The sequence below is a fragment of the Ascaphus truei genome, chromosome 7 (assembly GCF_040206685.1).
Source record: "Ascaphus truei isolate aAscTru1 chromosome 7, aAscTru1.hap1, whole genome shotgun sequence".
Taxonomy (NCBI): Eukaryota; Metazoa; Chordata; class Amphibia; order Anura; family Ascaphidae; genus Ascaphus; species Ascaphus truei.
This window is the reverse complement of record NC_134489.1, coordinates 107,964,158-107,983,916: the sequence shown is the minus strand read 5'-3', so window position 1 is coordinate 107,983,916 and position 19,759 is coordinate 107,964,158. Positions and strand designations below refer to the sequence as shown.

The window sequence follows — 19,759 nt, the reverse complement described above, 5'->3', positions numbered from 1 at the left end:
CTTGAGCCAACTTCACGGCAGACCACAATTCAGGGGTCCCTAACGCTAATATAAATTCTTAATAACCTGTGTAATAACAGGAAGAATGATTTATAGTAAATCTGTCAATATTAGTTGCAAAGTTCTAAGTCTGATTGAAGCCTTTATTAACCTGTACATTACCAGGAAAAGCACTCTGTATTAGAGTTGTCACGACCATCCTGCAAGCAAACAAGTTCCCCTAATAGATATTTATACATATATATTTAGGCACTGTACCGTGTATGAGTTTCACTGGATGTGCTAAAACTGAGCTTTGTCTGTGTTTTATGTTCTGTCTCTGGTTTTAAATGGTTAAAAAGTTGGCTCGTTTTGATCTAGGTTCCCAAACCTTGCTCACTTTAGCTCCAGCACCTTGACAGTCATGCGGGGAACCCAGAAAGTCTCCCTGTTCCCTCTCTCTTATCCCCTCCCCCGTTTTCCCTCTCTCCCAGTGTCCATTGACCATTCGGACCTGGTGGCCGACCTGCTGAAGGAGCTGTCCAATCACAATGAGCGAGTGGAGGAGAGGAAAGGTGCCCTGTGTGAGCTGCTGAAGATCACACGTGAAGACAACCTGGGAGTCTGGGAGGAGCACTTCAAAACCATCCTCCTGCTGCTGCTGGAGACCCTGGGAGACAAAGACGTACGGAGGCTTATACCGTATATAGTGCGCGGCGGCTTATACCGTATATAGTGCGCGGAGGCTTATACCGTATATAGTGCGCGGAGGCTTATACCGTATATAGTGCGCGGAGGCTTATACCGTATATAGTGCGCGGAGGCTTATACCGTATATAGTGCGCGGAGGCTTATACCGTATATAGTGCGCGGAGGTTTATACAGTATATAGTGCGCGGAGGCTTATACCGTATATAGTGCGCGGAGGCTTATACCGTATATAGTGCGCGGAGGCTTATACAGTATATAGTGCGCGGAGGCTTATACCGTATATAGTGCGTGGAGGCTTATACCGTATATAGTGCGCGGAGGCTTATACCGTATATAGTGCGCGGAGGCTTATACCGTATATAGTGCGCGGAGGCTTATACCGTATATAGTGCGCGGAGGCTTATACCGTATATAGTGCGCAGAGGCTTATACCGTATATAGTGCGCGGAGGTTTATACCGTATATAGTGCGCAGAGGCTTATACAGTATATAGTGCGCGGAGGTTTATACAGTATATAGTGCGCGGAGGTTTATACAGTATATAGTGCGCGGAGGTTTATACAGTATATAGTGCGCAGAGGTTTATACAGTATATAGTGCGCAGAGGTTTATACAATATATAGTGCGCAGAGGTTTATACAGTATATAGTGCGCAGAGGTTTATACAGTATATAGTGCGCGGAGGTTTATACAGTATATAGTGCGAGGAGGTTTATACAGTATATAGTGCGAGGAGGTTTATACAGTATATAGTGCGCGGAGGTTTATACAGTATATAGTGCGCGGAGGTTTATACAGTATATAGTGCGCGGAGGTTACAGTATATAGTGCGAGGAGGTTTATACAGTATATAGTGCGCGGAGGTTTATACAGTATCTAGTGCGCGGAGGTTACAGTATATAGTGCGCAGGTTTATATAGTGTGTGTGTATAGAGAGAGAGATACACAGATACAGTGTGATGGTTTATAGTGTGTATATATATATGTATATATATATATATATATATATATATATAGTGTTCGACAAACCTATACATATATATATAGTGCGATGGCAGATTTATTCAATCCTGCACCAGGATAATAAAAAAAGCCAAACTTTTTTTTATCATAGATTTTTATTATAAATGTTTTTTTTCCAGTTATATCAGCGGGAGTATCTGTTTTCACACTATCCCTGCTTCAGCACAGGTGGCTCGGCCAGAATGACTGCACCACCTGTGTTGAAGCAGGGATATCCTGAAGACCTGTTCGTGGCCCTTGACAAAACTTATTTCAAAGACACATATTTCACCAAGTTTAGTGCATAGGACAGTAAGAAATGTCCCTCACTCCGTCTAGGAACCGGCGGCGATGTTTGGGGTTCACCTTGATGGGGTTAGCAGCTTGACTTGCTTACACTTTTATTTTAGGGATGCGTATCTATAGCAGTGCTCCCCCAAAGAAGGATGACTAGTAGGATAGCAATTAACAATAATATTAATGGAGTTCACAGTTCTAGTAGCTGTTCTGGCCCAGGAGAAATGTACATTTTGTTTTAGGTTGTGATACCTATTAGGGACCTGTGACGTTTCCAACGCTCTCTACACTAAAACCCCATCAGTGAAGTAGTGTAATGTTAATCCTAAAAGTACAATAACATTATCAAACTCTCAAAGGCTGAATAATGCCATCACTGTGACATTATGTAAAAAAAGAAAAAACAAGGGGTGTAGCATAAAATATAGCATAATGCCTTTGTGTAATGTATCCTGGTTCCCTAACCCTGTCCTGTTATTCAGCATGTGATCAGAGTCCTGGTATTGAGGGTACTGCGAGAAATTCTCCGAAACCAGCCTGCAAGGTTTAAGAACTACGCTGAGCTGACCATCATGAAGACGCTCGAGGCGCACAAGGATTCCCACAAAGAGGTAATGAACCATTTCTAGTTCAGATAGCAGCCTGTGTAATAACTGTTTATCAAACTAAACCATGGGTCGCTCACCCTATTCACAGCAGAGGGTAACCCCTTTCCTGCCAGAGGTGCCTGAAGGGTAGAAAAAAGGAGCAAACGCCCTTAGTCAAGTCAGTGAGCCAAGTAATCTTTACATGTTGTATTCATGTGTATATAGAATTTAGCTGAATATGCTGTTCTGTTGCTTTGCTCGCAGGGGGGTATCTGTGCTCCGATTGCCTAAATATTTAGATCAATTCCATGGCAGTGAGCTGGTTAAAAAAAACAAGCAGCTTTAATAAACCTCGTAACCCGTTTCGCTGCCAAAAGAGTCCGCGGTGCGCCGCTCTGCAATGTGCGGCTGCCTGATAGCAGAGATTATAAAGGTTATAAATCGGCAGTCCCATTACCAGTCGGCGGATTAGGCGGTTTCCTGATGGATCGCAGTGAGAGAGAAACATCGTGTTCTGAAGGAGTCCCGCGTCTCACCTCCATGGTAACCTGCATTTCCGTTCCCCCGACTCTCTGCCTACGCAGCTCTCATGGTGAATTGTCTTTGTATTTCTACATTTCCTGCCACACTGGCTTTTTAGAACATTGGCAAATGGTAATAAAATTCACAAAGGCCGCCAACCTTTTAATAACCCAGTACATGTTGGTTTCAATCAGTCGTCTTTGTTTTAGTAACTGGAAGAGTTTAGGAACAATGACAAAAATTTAAGTGAGCGGTCTTTGTTAAAAAAAAAAAAAAAAACAAGCCGAATTCGTCGCAGTAAGCGCAAGGGGCTCAGAAAGTAATCATTTGGGGGCAACCATGTTACACTTTACGTACAAATTGACACTTTGTCTTAACTTCACTGCACAAAAAAATAAAGTACTTTTAGTGCTTGTGAAGTGTTACGTATAAGGAGCTAGTATTCCTCACGGGTAGGAGGTCCAAGGGGTGAAGATTAAAAGATAAAGGGTGTGTATACTCTTGTACAAGACCCAGCTCTCGTGAATCCGCGTTGCGAGCTAGCGTGCGGACCTGGCGTCTGGGAGCCGCTGTTACAAGGTTACTTATTAACAACCCACAGAATTTTCGACAGAAACAAAGATAAAAAGGAAGCGAACGAAGCGTGAAACTAATGACTACATTCTTCTGTGGGGGGTGGGGGGGGGGGATTAATGGCTGTGAAAAGTAAAGTTTTATTGGGTTATTTTTAACCTTTCGGAGAGTGGGACGTTAGAATAAGTAGGAGTTCTTTGTATGTGTGCATATGTAGCCAGTGTTATTACTCCCGTTGCAGGGGGCGTACACAATGCACCCATGGGAGAAGAGGCCATTGAAATAGCGCAAGAAGGGGGTGGAGCTACTGCGCTATTTCACCTGCAGCAAAGCGCCAGCGGGCGCAGTAATATTGGCTGCATCTCAATGGTGCCGTGTTGTAACTGGCGGGCCCATTTGTTTGAAGAGAGCGGCAACAAATTGCACAATAATACTCGCGGCAGCTGTGCGATAACTGTGTGATAACTGCGCGATAACCACCTGCTGCGTCTGTATATATACAGACTTGTATATACATACGGGTGTATGTGTATTTCTGTTAACAGTGTGCTGTATGTTGTTGGTGTGTAAGGAGAGAGATGAATATATATTCAGACTAGTTAATATTTACTAAAATGTTCCTCAGAGCTTAGTCACCCAGAACTAATTAGGGGAAGCTCTTCCAGTTACACTATAATGCCTATGGGTTAGGAGGGGGGGGGGGGGAGGGGGGGTAACTAGCGAAATCTCGGGGCATAGAGTTAAACATGAGAAATACATTACAGGTAAGAATGGTAATCGCCTGCATTGGTACATAGTGCTTAAAATTTTATTCTGGCATCGAAGGGGTTACAACATTTAGTCTAAAACCCCAGGCCTGGAAACTTTCCATTTTAAGATCCCTATAGTCTGAAGCACTACTGGTAACCCTCCACTGACTCGTACGTTGGTCCTTGGCTGTCTCCGTGGCGTTTTCAGCCGCAGTTTTCTGCTCTTTCCAGCACTAAATGAGTTAATTGCAAACAGATGTATGACTTTCTGGTTTTGCCAACATGTTGCGATCTGCTCTGGCAGCGAAGGAATGAACCAAAGCTGCAAAGCCGTGTGCTTCCTTTAACTTTAATTATCTAACATATACGCTGATTAAATGAACGCATGAAAAACCTATTATCTCGACATTCGTGTGCTGATTTCCCCCCAGCTCCTTGTAACAGGGTTACACTGTTACCCTGTGATACAGTTCTAACCGTTTTGACTATTGTCTATTCATTCAGCTTATTTCAGACCAATTATGAAGTGACACATTTGTTTTTTTGTTTGTTTTTATCTGCGTGCCATTCATATAATTGTCCTATGAAGTACAGTTGCAATGTTTAGTACACAGTGTCCTACCGGGTTTCCTTATTGCTAGCACTGCACAGGTAGCTTAGTTGGCAGACTTGCTGCTTGCGTGAGTTCATTACTAGCGCAGCGTCTGGCCAGCACTGCAGTAACATTGCCACTTCGGCATCGGTTTAGAAGGGCAAATGGGGACAAATGGGACCAAATAGAACTTATAGCAGTGACATGTTTAAGGGGTCAGTCTCTCCTAGGGGCAAAGTGTACTAATGCCAGTGACATGTTTAAGGGGTCAGTCTCTCCTAGGGGCAATGTGTACTAATAGCAGTGACATGTTTAAGGGGTCAGTCTCTCCTAGGGGCAAAGTGTACTAATGCCAGTGACATGTTTAAGGGGTCAGTCTCTCCTAGGGGCAAAGTGTACTAATGCCAGTGACATGTTTAAGGGGTCAGTCTCTCCTAGGGGCAAAGTGTACTAATGCCAGTGACATGTTTAAGGGGTCAGTCTCTCCTAGGGGCAATGTGTACTAATAGCAGTGACATGTTTAAGGGGTCAGTCTCTCCTAGGGGCAAAGTGTACTAATGGCAGTGACATGTTTAAGGGGTCAGTCTCTCCTAGGGGCAAAGTGTACTAATGCCAGTGACATGTTTAAGGGGTCAGTCTCTCCTAGGGGCAAAGTGTACTAATGCCAGTGACATGTTTAAGGGGTCAGTCTCTCCTAGGGGCAAAGTGTACTAATGCCAGTGACATGTTTAAGGGGTCAGTCTCTCCTAGGGGCAATGTGTACTAATAGCAGTGACATGTTTAAGGGGTCAGTCTCTCCTAGGGGCAATGTGTACTAATAGCAGTGACATGTTTAAGGGGTCAGTCTCTCCTAGGGGCAATGTGTACTAATAGCAGTGACATGTTTAAGGGGTCAGTCTCTCCTAGGGGCAATGTGTACTAATAGCAGTGACATGTTTAAGGGGTCAGTCTCTCCTAGGGGCAAAGTGTACTAATGCCAGTGACATGTTTAAGGGGTCAGTCTCTCCTAGGGGCAAAGTGTACTAATGCCAGTGACATGTTTAAGGGGTCAGTCTCTCCTAGGGGCAAAGTGTACTAATGCCAGTGACATGTTTAAGGGGTCAGTCTCTCCTAGGGGCAATGTGTACTAATAGCAGTGACATGTTTAAGGGGTCAGTCTCTCCTAGGGGCAAAGTGTACTAATGCCAGTGACATGTTTAAGGGGTCAGTCTCTCCTAGGGGCAAAGTGTACTAATGCCAGTGACATGTTTAAGGGGTCAGTCTCTCCTAGGGGCAAAGTGTACTAATGCCAGTGACATGTTTAAGGGGTCAGTCTCTCCTAGGGGCAATGTGTACTAATAGCAGTGACATGTTTAAGGGGTCAGTCTCTCCTAGGGGCAAAGTGTACTAATGGCAGTGACATGTTTAAGGGGTCAGTCTCTCCTAGGGGCAAAGTGTACTAATGCCAGTGACATGTTTAAGGGGTCAGTCTCTCCTAGGGGCAAAGTGTACTAATGCCAGTGACATGTTTAAGGGGTCAGTCTCTCCTAGGGGCAAAGTGTACTAATGCCAGTGACATGTTTAAGGGGTCAGTCTCTCCTAGGGGCAATGTGTACTAATAGCAGTGACATGTTTAAGGGGTCAGTCTCTCCTAGGGGCAATGTGTACTAATAGCAGTGACATGTTTAAGGGGTCAGTCTCTCCTAGGGGCAATGTGTACTAATAGCAGTGACATGTTTAAGGGGTCAGTCTCTCCTAGGGGCAATGTGTACTAATAGCAGTGACATGTTTAAGGGGTCAGTCTCTCCTAGGGGCAAAGTGTACTAATGCCAGTGACATGTTTAAGGGGTCAGTCTCTCCTAGGGGCAAAGTGTACTAATGCCAGTGACATGTTTAAGGGGTCAGTCTCTCCTAGGGGCAAAGTGTACTAATGCCAGTGACATGTTTAAGGGGTCAGTCTCTCCTAGGGGCAATGTGTACTAATAGCAGTGACATGTTTAAGGGGTCAGTCTCTCCTAGGGGCAAAGTGTACTAATGCCAGTGACATGTTTAAGGGGTCAGTCTCTCCTAGGGGCAAAGTGTACTAATGCCAGTGACATGTTTAAGGGGTCAGTCTCTCCTAGGGGCAAAGTGTACTAATGCCAGTGACATGTTTAAGGGGTCAGTCTCTCCTAGGGGCAATGTGTACTAATAGCAGTGACATGTTTAAGGGGTCAGTCTCTCCTAGGGGCAAAGTGTACTAATGGCAGTGACATGTTTAAGGGGTCAGTCTCTCCTAGGGGCAAAGTGTACTAATGCCAGTGACATGTTTAAGGGGTCAGTCTCTCCTAGGGGCAAAGTGTACTAATGCCAGTGACATGTTTAAGGGGTCAGTCTCTCCTAGGGGCAAAGTGTACTAATGCCAGTGACATGTTTAAGGGGTCAGTCTCTCCTAGGGGCAAAGTGTACTAATGCCAGTGACATGTTTAAGGGGTCAGTCTCTCCTAGGGGCAATGTGTACTAATAGCAGTGACATGTTTAAGGGGTCAGTCTCTCCTAGGGGCAATGTGTACTAATAGCAGTGACATGTTTAAGGGGTCAGTCTCTCCTAGGGGCAATGTGTACTAATAGCAGTGACATGTTTAAGGGGTCAGTCTCTCCTAGGGGCAATGTGTACTAATAGCAGTGACATGTTTAAGGGGTCAGTCTCTCCTAGGGGCAAAGTGTACTAATGCCAGTGACATGTTTAAGGGGTCAGTCTCTCCTAGGGGCAAAGTGTACTAATGCCAGTGACATGTTTAAGGGGTCAGTCTCTCCTAGGGGCAAAGTGTACTAATGCCAGTGACATGTTTAAGGGGTCAGTCTCTCCTAGGGGCAAAGTGTACTAATGCCAGTGACATGTTTAAGGGGTCAGTCTCTCCTAGGGGCAATGTGTACTAATAGCAGTGACATGTTTAAGGGGTCAGTCTCTCCTAGGGGCAATGTGTACTAATAGCAGTGACATGTTTAAGGGGTCAGTCTCTCCTAGGGGCAATGTGTACTAATAGCAGTGACATGTTTAAGGGGTCAGTCTCTCCTAGGGGCAAAGTGTACTAATGCCAGTGACATGTTTAAGGGGTCAGTCTCTCCTAGGGGCAAAGTGTACTAATGCCAGTGACATGTTTAAGGGGTCAGTCTCTCCTAGGGGCAAAGTGTACTAATGCCAGTGACATGTTTAAGGGGTCAGTCTCTCCTAGGGGCAATGTGTACTAATAGCAGTGACATGTTTAAGGGGTCAGTCTCTCCTAGGGGCAAAGTGTACTAATGGCAGTGACATGTTTAAGGGGTCAGTCTCTCCTAGGGGCAAAGTGTACTAATGCCAGTGACATGTTTAAGGGGTCAGTCTCTCCTAGGGGCAAAGTGTACTAATGCCAGTGACATGTTTAAGGGGTCAGTCTCTCCTAGGGGCAAAGTGTACTAATGCCAGTGACATGTTTAAGGGGTCAGTCTCTCCTAGGGGCAAAGTGTACTAATGCCAGTGACATGTTTAAGGGGTCAGTCTCTCCTAGGGGCAATGTGTACTAATAGCAGTGACATGTTTAAGGGGTCAGTCTCTCCTAGGGGCAATGTGTACTAATAGCAGTGACATGTTTAAGGGGTCAGTCTCTCCTAGGGGCAATGTGTACTAATAGCAGTGACATGTTTAAGGGGTCAGTCTCTCCTAGGGGCAATGTGTACTAATAGCAGTGACATGTTTAAGGGGTCAGTCTCTCCTAGGGGCAAAGTGTACTAATGCCAGTGACATGTTTAAGGGGTCAGTCTCTCCTAGGGGCAAAGTGTACTAATGCCAGTGACATGTTTAAGGGGTCAGTCTCTCCTAGGGGCAAAGTGTACTAATGCCAGTGACATGTTTAAGGGGTCAGTCTCTCCTAGGGGCAATGTGTACTAATAGCAGTGACATGTTTAAGGGGTCAGTCTCTCCTAGGGGCAAAGTGTACTAATGCCAGTGACATGTTTAAGGGGTCAGTCTCTCCTAGGGGCAAAGTGTACTAATGCCAGTGACATGTTTAAGGGGTCAGTCTCTCCTAGGGGCAAAGTGTACTAATGCCAGTGACATGTTTAAGGGGTCAGTCTCTCCTAGGGGCAATGTGTACTAATAGCAGTGACATGTTTAAGGGGTCAGTCTCTCCTAGGGGCAAAGTGTACTAATGGCAGTGACATGTTTAAGGGGTCAGTCTCTCCTAGGGGCAAAGTGTACTAATGCCAGTGACATGTTTAAGGGGTCAGTCTCTCCTAGGGGCAAAGTGTACTAATGCCAGTGACATGTTTAAGGGGTCAGTCTCTCCTAGGGGCAAAGTGTACTAATGCCAGTGACATGTTTAAGGGGTCAGTCTCTCCTAGGGGCAAAGTGTACTAATGCCAGTGACATGTTTAAGGGGTCAGTCTCTCCTAGGGGCAATGTGTACTAATAGCAGTGACATGTTTAAGGGGTCAGTCTCTCCTAGGGGCAATGTGTACTAATAGCAGTGACATGTTTAAGGGGTCAGTCTCTCCTAGGGGCAATGTGTACTAATAGCAGTGACATGTTTAAGGGGTCAGTCTCTCCTAGGGGCAATGTGTACTAATAGCAGTGACATGTTTAAGGGGTCAGTCTCTCCTAGGGGCAAAGTGTACTAATGCCAGTGACATGTTTAAGGGGTCAGTCTCTCCTAGGGGCAAAGTGTACTAATGCCAGTGACATGTTTAAGGGGTCAGTCTCTCCTAGGGGCAAAGTGTACTAATGCCAGTGACATGTTTAAGGGGTCAGTCTCTCCTAGGGGCAAAGTGTACTAATGCCAGTGACATGTTTAAGGGGTCAGTCTCTCCTAGGGGCAATGTGTACTAATAGCAGTGACATGTTTAAGGGGTCAGTCTCTCCTAGGGGCAATGTGTACTAATAGCAGTGACATGTTTAAGGGGTCAGTCTCTCCTAGGGGCAATGTGTACTAATAGCAGTGACATGTTTAAGGGGTCAGTCTCTCCTAGGGGCAATGTGTACTAATAGCAGTGACATGTTTAAGGGGTCAGTCTCTCCTAGGGGCAAAGTGTACTAATGCCAGTGACATGTTTAAGGGGTCAGTCTCTCCTAGGGGCAATGTGTACTAATGCCAGTGACATGTTTAAGGGGTCAGTCTCTCCTAGGGGCAAAGTGTACTAATGCCAGTGACATGTTTAAGGGGTCAGTCTCTCCTAGGGGCAAAGTGTACTAATGCCAGTGACATGTTTAAGGGGTCAGTCTCTCCTAGGGGCAATGTGTACTAATAGCAGTGACATGTTTAAGGGGTCAGTCTCTCCTAGGGGCAATGTGTACTAATAGCAGTGACATGTTTAAGGGGTCAGTCTCTCCTAGGGGCAATGTGTACTAATAGCAGTGACATGTTTAAGGGGTCAGTCTCTCCTAGGGGCAATGTGTACTAATAGCAGTGACATGTTTAAGGGGTCAGTCTCTCCTAGGGGCAAAGTGTACTAATGCCAGTGACATGTTTAAGGGGTCAGTCTCTCCTAGGGGCAATGTGTACTAATAGCAGTGACATGTTTAAGGCTAAGTCCCCGCTGGTGCTGAGCGCGCTCATGCTTGGAGAGCGCTCCAAGCATGAGCGTCGGGTGTCCTGCTTGTACATGGGGGAGGGGGGGGGCATTGCGGGTTGTTGAGCGCGCGGGCAAGTATAGGTTTTTTGTTTACCTAAGTGCCGATCGCGGCTGAGCGTGTGTGCATGCGCACGAGCGCCACGCGCACCACGTGAGCAGGGACTTGCATATATCTATATATGTAATTCCGTGCCGCCCGCTAACGGGGACTTTGCCCCTAGGAGAGACTGACCCTTTAGGCTAAGTGTACTAATGGCAGTGACATGGTTAAAGGGTCAGTCCCTCCTAGGTACAAAGTATACTAATGGCAGTGACATGGTTAAAGGGTCAGTCCCTCCTAGGTACAAAGTATACTAATGGCAGTGACACGGTTAAAGGGTCAGTCCCTCCTAGGTACAAAGTATACTAATGGCAGTGACACGGTTAAAGGGTCAGTCCCTCCTAGGTACAAAGTATACTAATGGCAGTGACCCGGTAGGATAAAATTATCTGGTTCACAAGTATTTATTTAATTTTTTTAAACCACTTTTTTTAAGGTCTGTAGTAACCAAATGCCTTGTAATATGTATACAGTATTCGTGCGAAGACTTGTTTGTAAACTGTTCCATATCCAGAACTTTCTTCTTTCATGTATTGTTTGGCAAAAATTACGGGAAAGAGATGAAGGGGAAAAAACTACCAGATAATATTCAAATAAATAGACCCAGAGAAAATAGGCTACTCACCGCTATCTGCCCCTCGCGCTCAACAGTATAGATCACCTCTGCGATCTACTGAACTTCGACCCCTGGTTAGTCTGCCCATTGCCCAGCTACCAACACAAAGCTTAATGAGCACCCCCTGTTAGTAGTCTGTCCCAGGGGAGGCACAGCTCCTAGAAAATGTAACCCCTTCACTTCCGGAGCGGCCTGTAGTGCCTTGCAAAGAGATTCATTTTCTGTGGCTAATCGTCCATTAACTCCTGGAGCTCACATCCCGCTAGATTTTATATTCATGGTCCAAATTTGTAGTCCCAAATACTGACCGAGTCGCTCTGTAGCTGTACTTACTCAGCTTTACCCCTGTCAGTGCGTTACTGGCTACTTCACAGCACTGAACCCATGTTTAAATCATTTTCCTGAGCTCTCCAGGCGTCCCCTTAGATGACCCACACAGACTGTATTCTCCGTCGTGACGGACATGCGTAACCTCCCCGCCATTAGATGCTGCCTGAGGCTACATGCTCATCACAGGTTCTCCTGACGCTAGCCGTTTATCGCTGGAATAAAGGATTCCTTTACACAAGACCTGCCAATAACTATGCATTGTTATAGAACAAGTGCAGCCTGTTCATCATTCTCCATCATGCAGCTTCTCTTGGGTTTAGTGTACGCCCCCCTCCCAGCCTGCTTCTTTACCCAGAGGTGTGCAGGGGGGCGGGGGGGGGGGTGCAAAATAGGAAACCTAGAGCAATAGTCATTATATTACTGAAGATGTTTGAAGTCACCCAAAAAGTTGCTGGAATTTGAGGGTGATTTTCATGGCTTTCAATAAAACTGCTGATTAAATTTAAAAAAAAAAGTCTGAAAAGAAGCTCGAAGTTGCATTTTGGACCATATCGAAGTCTTTAGCCTGTAAACAGAATGTAGATTATTTGATGTTTGAGTTTTTCCATTTTGCTTTTAGGTCTTTATGTGCAAAGCCATGAGAGGGGAAATACCTCCCCGGACCAAAGTGGGGCGCTCCACTGACATGTTTAATGGGTCTCCTCTGGGGGATTGATGCATTTATTTATTATTACTCTAATCTGACATCAAGAAGTATTTTAAAATATATATATTGTTACATTTGTCTGATGTCACTGTGTGATCAGCACTTATACAGCCAGTCCCCTCTCCTCACCTCCTCTTATCTTTATTGCTTCCCTGATAAGGACAGGGTGAGATAAAGGGAAAGAAAGCACTTCCCCCTTTAGAGTCCCCTAAGAAATCGAACTAGTAACTAATTTCCAATACATTAAAGCGGCCAAACCTCTGCTATTAGCTTGGTTGTATTTGCTTAGGGCAGATATGCGGGATCGCACCGTTAAACACATTGTGAACAATGGTGGTTAAATGTTACAGGGCTTCAATTCACTGTATTGAAAGTGGCCCTTTTAAAGCTTTATGGTTATACTATTAGATCTGAAAGGAAGGGGCGTATTTTAAAAACCTATTCCGTACTTATTGCTGTATAAAGTTGAGATGTAAGTTTGTATCTAAAAATAAACTACAGGCAGTCCTCGGCTATCCAGCGGAACCCGTTCTGGAAGTAGCGTTGGATAGTGAAACCGCTGTATCGCGAGTCCCATGTTAATCAGTGGCGGTGAGCGCTGGATAACGCATTCAGGCGTCGGATTACGCATTCCAGCTTTGAAAAACGCCCCTCAGGGTTGCATTGTAAAGCGTTGGATATGCCAATCGTTGTAAAGTGAAATGTTGGTTAGCGAGGACTGCCTTTAGGGTGCGCCTTGTTTTGGCTTCGCCTAGCTCCGGCAAGGGGCATCGCCTTGGCAGTAGACGCAGGACTGAGCTCCGATAACCCTTATTGGATCTTGGTGAATCGCCGGGTTTGATTAGCAAGGCGGGTTTATAGTGTGCATGGAAAGTCTGGGATGCACACTCCCTCTCATACTCTCATTGGAGTGCGGTGTACCCAACTCCAGTCCTCAAGAGCTACCAACAGGACAGGTGTTCAGGATATCCTGGCTTCAGCACAGGTGGCTCAGTCGAAGACCTGTTGTTGGCCCTTGAGGACTGGAATTGCCACCCCTGGTATAGAGACGATGCTATACGAGGATATAAAACGATTAATCCTTCCCTTCTGCGTTTTGCAGGTTGTAAGAGCTGCAGAGGAAACTGCCTCTACTCTGGCCAGCTCCATACACCCTGAGCAGTGCATCAAAGTCCTGTGCCCCATCATCCAGACAGCCGACTACCCCATCAACCTCGCCGCCATTAAAATGCAAACTAAAGTCATTGAGAGGATTTCAAAGGAATCGCTGCACCAAATCCTCCCGGACGTCATCCCTGGGTTGTTGCAGGTACGGTCCCCCCGAGCTCTGCTCACTCTTCCCTCTGTGCAGGGAAACGGTTTCCGGTGAGGAGAGTCCTGCCTGTGAGCCAACACAACACATTCTTCAGAGTGCAGGTCTCCTCTGGGACACAAACTCAGACCCTCACAGATACAAAGCAGCGCTCTACTCACGCGTTCATAATGGCAGCGTTTCAGGTCCCATAAGGACCTTCCCTCCGGTGACTGAAGGCAGATAGACGGGTCCTGGCCCCCGGATCCACTTTGGTATCGATCATTGAGCAGTAGAAGAGAAAAATGCTTAAAAAAATCAAATGAACCAAAGCACACGGTGCGTGTGAATACAGAACAGTGACGCCCGCGCATCGCGGTCACTTTCAGCCTCTCATAGTTGGATCTCAGGGTTTACTTGGGAATTTAAATAGAAAAATAAATACATTGAAACATACAGTCCGGTATACACTCACTCATCGAAGAGCGAATACACATGTTCACTTTTCCATTTGTCCCAATGACGGCTTCCCGGGGAAATACTCGTTTAGTTTTCCATTTGAGAAATATTATTGCAAAATTCTATTCTCTGTAGCATCCTAAAATTGCGAATATTCTCAAAAAAATGCAATGCTTCTCCTCCCTGATCACTGCGCGCCTGGAATTGGTGCAGCATTATCAAGGAATTAATACTTGGTGAAATCCGTTGATATTGTATTTTATGCAACATTTTCTTATCTTAGGCCTTCAGGCACAACCTTGAAAAATATTAAACATATCCTAAAACGGGTAAAAGATACCTTGACGGGAATGGTGTTGTGACTGAGAGCTTTGTCACCATTGCATCTTTAGAATATGTTACAGTGTGCCACTGCGCCTGCCACTGCGCCTGCCACTGCGCCTGCCACTGCGCAGTGTGATGTAACCGCTGCTGTGTGGTTCTTTTGATAAATAGGCACAGTATAAATGGCGTTTGTTCGATTAACATGATGATTTAAGGTTACATTTGTTTTTGGTTTTGCGCTGTTAAAGGTTTGCTACAAGTGACTGCATTTTGGATACTTTTCTCTGCCCTGTGTCGGCTGAGATTGGCCACACTATTTGTTGGGTAATGTATTGCCCCCAAGCACTGAGAGGATGAAACAGGACACACAGGTGGTGTTTTCCTGTCCTGTAATCCTATTTCCTTTAGGAGTAACACAGGCCGGAGAGTTGGTAAAACTGGTTGATAAACGGGGCCTAAAGTTGCCTGACCTGTTCAGATAAAAGGGTTCTTTCCCTTGACCAGAAACATATAGATTGGTGTTAAGCTCATTTTTGTCACTGTTTCCTTGATAACACAGACAGGAATCTGGTGGAACTAGGCACAGGATTCATTGACTTTTACAAGCAGAGGTGAACTCAAGGTGAACGTTTTCCCGCACACAGAATTTCAATGTGTAGGTTATTCCTTCTTTTAGAAAGTCGAGTCGCACATTTTGTTAAGTTGCCGTTATTTCATGTTGCCCATTTGAGTCGATGTATCCGGGGGCTATTTGTGGAATGTTTTCGGGAGATTGGGGGGAGTTACTAGAAGGAGTTGTTACAGGAGTTTGGTGGGAGAGGGGATTGGGAGTTGCTCAGAATGATAATGGGATATTGAGGTAGGAGTTTATACACCCGTGTAACTGAGAGAACCTAGTGTCCAGCTCAGACTGACCATTTGTGTCCTACATTGTAACCACATGTGCGGTGTTTCAAGACACTGACATTGTGCTCTCTGTTTGCATTAGCAAGTGACATGGGGAGTGGTTCTTCTGAACAATAGGAGGGTTCAGCAATGATTTACTTGGTAAACACATATAGTGTGTCATAAGCTTCTGGCTGCGTCTTCTACACTACAGCACCATAGATGCATTTTCGTCACATTGTAACTGGCACAGGGTGCCTGACTGGTATTATATAATCAAGCTGAAAATGGTGTGATTTAGTGGGATTGTAACACTCGTTAGCACGATGTTCCCACTTGGGCCCATAGAACCCCCCTCCCTCGGGCAGAGAGTGAGCGCCCTGCTATGATACCTGTGGGGAGGGGCTGTCCACCAGGAATGTTTCATGGGCTTTCCTAGATACTAAAGTCTTATCCCTGCAGGCAAGGGTATGACTTTCAGCCGTGAGTCTGCATTTCAATGCAAGAAAAAGCCAGCATTGCGCTGTAAGATGTAGGAATAAAAGCCTGTTGGGAATAATGTTGGCATTTATTTTGTTGCTGTGGCAATGAACGGGTTAAATGCATTACTTTGGAAAAGCTCTGTGTGGTGCTTGCATTTCTAAAGTGATTTTTGTGCATTAATAATGTTAAACCCTTTGTGGGGGAGGACTTATTGCCAACACTGGGGTTAAGTGCTCCAAATGCGTGAGATTGATATTCCCTGACCCGAAGAGCTCACCATCTAAACTGTGTGTGCATTTCATGAATCCCCACGAGGGGAGAGGAGGCGGTGGCGGGACAAGGACTACTCCCTGTACAGCCTGACAATGTGTTCTCTTCCCACAAGCACACGGAGGCTGATTTGCACACGTGTGTGAATATTTTACGTGTCTGCAGGAGTTAAAGTTCTTCTTGTTTCAATCTTCGTTAAATCCATTTTTTCCCCCATACTCTTAATATAAGTGTTATACCTCCTGGATCTCGTGAGATGGAATATTTATTTAAATTTTGTACTGCTCTGCGGCATATGTTTGTGCCGTGCAGAAAATAAGTACCGTGTCAATGTATGGTTTTTGGTTTCCAGTCTCTACTCAAGACTCCCTTTTTCCTCTTCCCTTAGGGTTATGACAACACGGAGAGCAGCGTCCGCAAGGCGAGCGTTTTCTGTCTGGTCGCAATTTATTCCGTGATTGGAGAAGAACTGAAACCTTACCTTGCACAGCTTACAGGGAGTAAGGTACGAGGCGTGGAGTCTCACAATGTGTCACCAGGCCAGGGGGAGGTATCTTTAGGAGTTCATATTCACCCAAGCTTGTGTGACAGGCGCCCGCCCGCCCGCCCCTTAAAACCCCCTCCTGCTTCTAGCTCCTTATTTTGCATTTCACCAAGTTTTTGCAGAAAAATAATATTCACGTTGGAAACACAGTGGCTGTTTCTTCTAATATGAATTAGGGATGTTTTTTAGAAAAAAGGTTCGAGGGAGTTGTGTGTGCAGCCCCCCCGCCCCGAGCAATGTGTGTGCGTCCCCCCCGAGCAATGTGTGTGTCCCGAGCAGTGTGTGTGTGTCCCGAGCAGTGTGTGTGTGTCCCGAGCAGTGTGTGTATGTCCCGAGCAGTGTGTGTGTGTCCCGAGCAGTGTGTGTGTGTCCCGAGCAGTGTGTGTGTGTCCCGAGCAGTGTGTGTGTGTCCCGAGCAGTGTGTGTGTGTCCCGAGCAGTGTGTGTGTGTGTGTGTGTGTCCCGAGCAATGTGTGTGTGTGTCCCGAGCAATGTGTGTGTGTGTGTCCCGAGCAGTGTGTGTGTGTGTGTCCCGAGCAGTGTGTGTGTGTGTGTCCCGAGCAGTGTGTGTGTGTGTGTCCCGAGCAGTGTGTGTGTGTGTGTCCCGAGCAGTGTGTGTGTGTGTGTCCCGAGCAGTGTGTGTGTGTGTCCCGAGCAGTGTGTGTGTGTGTGTGTGTCCCGAGCAGTGTGTGTGTGTGTGTGTCGAGCAGTGTGTGTGTGTGTGTGTCCCGTGCAGTGTGTGTGTGTGTGTCCCGAGCAGTGTGTGTGTGTGTGTCCCGAGCAGTGTGTGTGTGTGTCCCGAGCAGTGTGTGTGTGTGTGTCCCGAGCAGTGTGTGTGTGTGTGTCCCGAGCAGTGTGTGTGTGTGTGTGTGTCCCGAGCAGTGTGTGTGTGTGTCCCGAGCAGTGTGTGTGTGTGTCCCAAGCAGTGTGCGTGTGTCCCGAGCAGTGTGCGTGTGTCCCGAGCAGTGTGCGTGTGTCCCGAGCAGTGTGCGTGTGTCCCGAGCAGTGTGCGTGTGTCCCGAGCAGTGTGCGTGTGTCCCGAGCAGTGTGCGTGTGTCCCGAGCAGTGTGTGCGCCCCTCCCCCCGAGCAGTGTGTGTGTGCGCGTGTATCCTCCACAAGCGGTGTGTGCGCCCCACCCCGAATGGTGTGTTTGGCCCCCCGAGCGGTATGTGCGCCCCCCAAGCAGCGCCCAAGGATAGTATGTGTGTGTGTGTCCCGAGCAATGTGTGTGTGTGTCTCGAGCAGTGTGTGTGTGTGTGTCCCGAGCAGTGTGTGTGTGTGTCCCGAGCAGTGTGTGTGTGTGTGTCCCGAGCAGTGTGTGTGTGTGTCCCGAGCAGTGTGTGTGTGTGTGTCCCGAGCAGTGTGTGTGTGTCCCGAGCAGTGTGTGTGTGTGTGTGTGTCGAGCAGTGTGTGTGTGTGTGTGTCGAGCAGTGTGTGTGTGTGTGTCCCGAGCAGTGTGTGTGTGTGTGTCGAGCAGTGTGTGTGTGTGTGTCCCGAGCAGTGTGTGTGTGTGTGTCCCGAGCAGTGTGTGTGTGTGTGTGTGTCCCGAGCAGTGTGTGTGTGTGTCCCGAGCAGTGTGTGTGTGTGTGTCCCGAGCAGTGTGTGTGTGTGTGTCCCGAGCAGTGTGCGTGTGTCCCGAGCAGTGTGCGTGTGTCCCGAGCAGTGTGCGTGTGTCCCGAGCAGTGTGCGTGTGTCCCGAGCAGTGTGCGTGTGTCCCGAGCAGTGTGCGTGTGTCCCGAGCAGTGTGCGTGTGTCCCGAGCAGTGTGCGTGTGTCCCGAGCAGTGTGTGCGCCCCTCCCCCCGAGCAGTGTGTGTGTGCGCGTGTATCCTCCACAAGCGGTGTGTGCGCCCCACCCCGAATGGTGTGTGTGGCCCCCCGAGCGGTATGTGCGCCCCCCAAGCAGCGCCCAAGGATAGTACTATCTATAGTCCAAGGCCAACAGAAATTGCTCAAAGCCTGAACGCACTGCCCCCAGGATGCATCTAACTGATTGAACAGAGTGACTGGATCTGGCTGCGGAAGCAGATTACACCGAGGGGTTTATTATTTCTGTCTCTCTTTAAAGTCCGTTACATCTGGTCGTGTTATTGAAGCTGAACAATCTGCCTCTTCTCTTTTAGATGAAGCTGCTGAACTTGTACATAAAAAGAGCCCAGACAACAAACAGCAATAGCAGCTCGTCCTCCGACGTTTCCACGCACAGTTAGTGGGACGAACCACCCCAGGGCTGATTTTACAAGGCTGTCAGGCAGAGGGAGCTAGAGCCCCCCAAACCTCGCATAGCCCAGGGTTCTGTCCAGCGATGGGCCATTCAGTACCTTTAACTCTAACAGAACCAGCCCTTTAACACTGGAGGGACCAGCAATGTTACAGGGCCTTCCAGCGCTGAAGTGGTTACAGTAATCTGGGTATGATGACCCTCTTGTCTATTTGCCGGGATTTCATAATGGTAGCCCCGATAAAGACAAACCTATGGGATTACGAAACAATCAGCGGTGTCTGCGTCGCACCTTTCTGCAACGGCAAAGCAATATTTGTTGCAATCAGTATTTAATTTTTCTGTTTATTAAACATTTATGTGAAATCTTTTTTTTGTTCTTGAATGTAGAGGAAGCCGGGCTTGTGCTGGGCTTGTGCTGCACTCCTGAAAGATGAAAAAAAGCCAGAAAGAAGCGTACCCGCCTGGCATTGAAACACGTAAACGTTAGAATTTGCAGGAAGGACAGCCCAAGTTTTGCAAAAAAAAAAAGTTGTTTTATGTTGTAAATATTCAGCAAAATGTAATGTTCCGCTATTAACCTGTTTGGCATTGTCCTTTTAAGTACACTGTTGCTTAGAAATGCTGCACCCATATCAGCAAAAACATTAATGTTACATTTTAGGAGTGTAGAAAATATAACCACTTAACTTTTATTTGTAAAAAACACCGTTTCCAGCGTACGACGACACATTTTATTTATTTTTTAGCTGCACTGCAGATTTTGGCTTCCACAGCAGGGGTAAAAATGAGACGGTTAACATGCTCAGCATTGCGCCTGCAGCTAGGCATTTTAAGAGAACCATTTTTAGTGTAAAAGAACATGCTGTTGTGTCCAAGATGAAAAAACAAATGTCCGTTACTAACCCTTTTTATTTTATTATTATTATTTTTCACTTTTTAATCTGCTTTAGCT

The 19,759-nt window shown here is 46.6% G+C and overlaps 1 protein-coding gene across 31 annotated transcripts in view; it reads left to right on the top strand.

Moving 5' to 3' along the window:
* LOC142499853 (CLIP-associating protein 1-A) overlaps positions 1 to 19,170 on the top strand; it is a 209,151-nt gene extending 189,981 nt beyond the window's left edge. For all 31 annotated transcript variants that reach the window (XM_075609814.1, XM_075609813.1, XM_075609811.1 and 28 more), the window contains 5 exons: positions 474 to 664; positions 2,472 to 2,600; positions 13,432 to 13,638; positions 16,430 to 16,546; positions 18,707 to 19,170. In XM_075609814.1, coding sequence (XP_075465929.1) covers positions 474 to 664; positions 2,472 to 2,600; positions 13,432 to 13,638; positions 16,430 to 16,546; positions 18,707 to 18,793 — 731 coding nt within the window. In that variant the 3' untranslated portion in view covers positions 18,794 to 19,170. The remainder of the gene's footprint in view (positions 1 to 473; positions 665 to 2,471; positions 2,601 to 13,431; positions 13,639 to 16,429; positions 16,547 to 18,706) is intronic.
* The last annotated feature ends 589 nt before the right edge of the window (positions 19,171 to 19,759 follow it).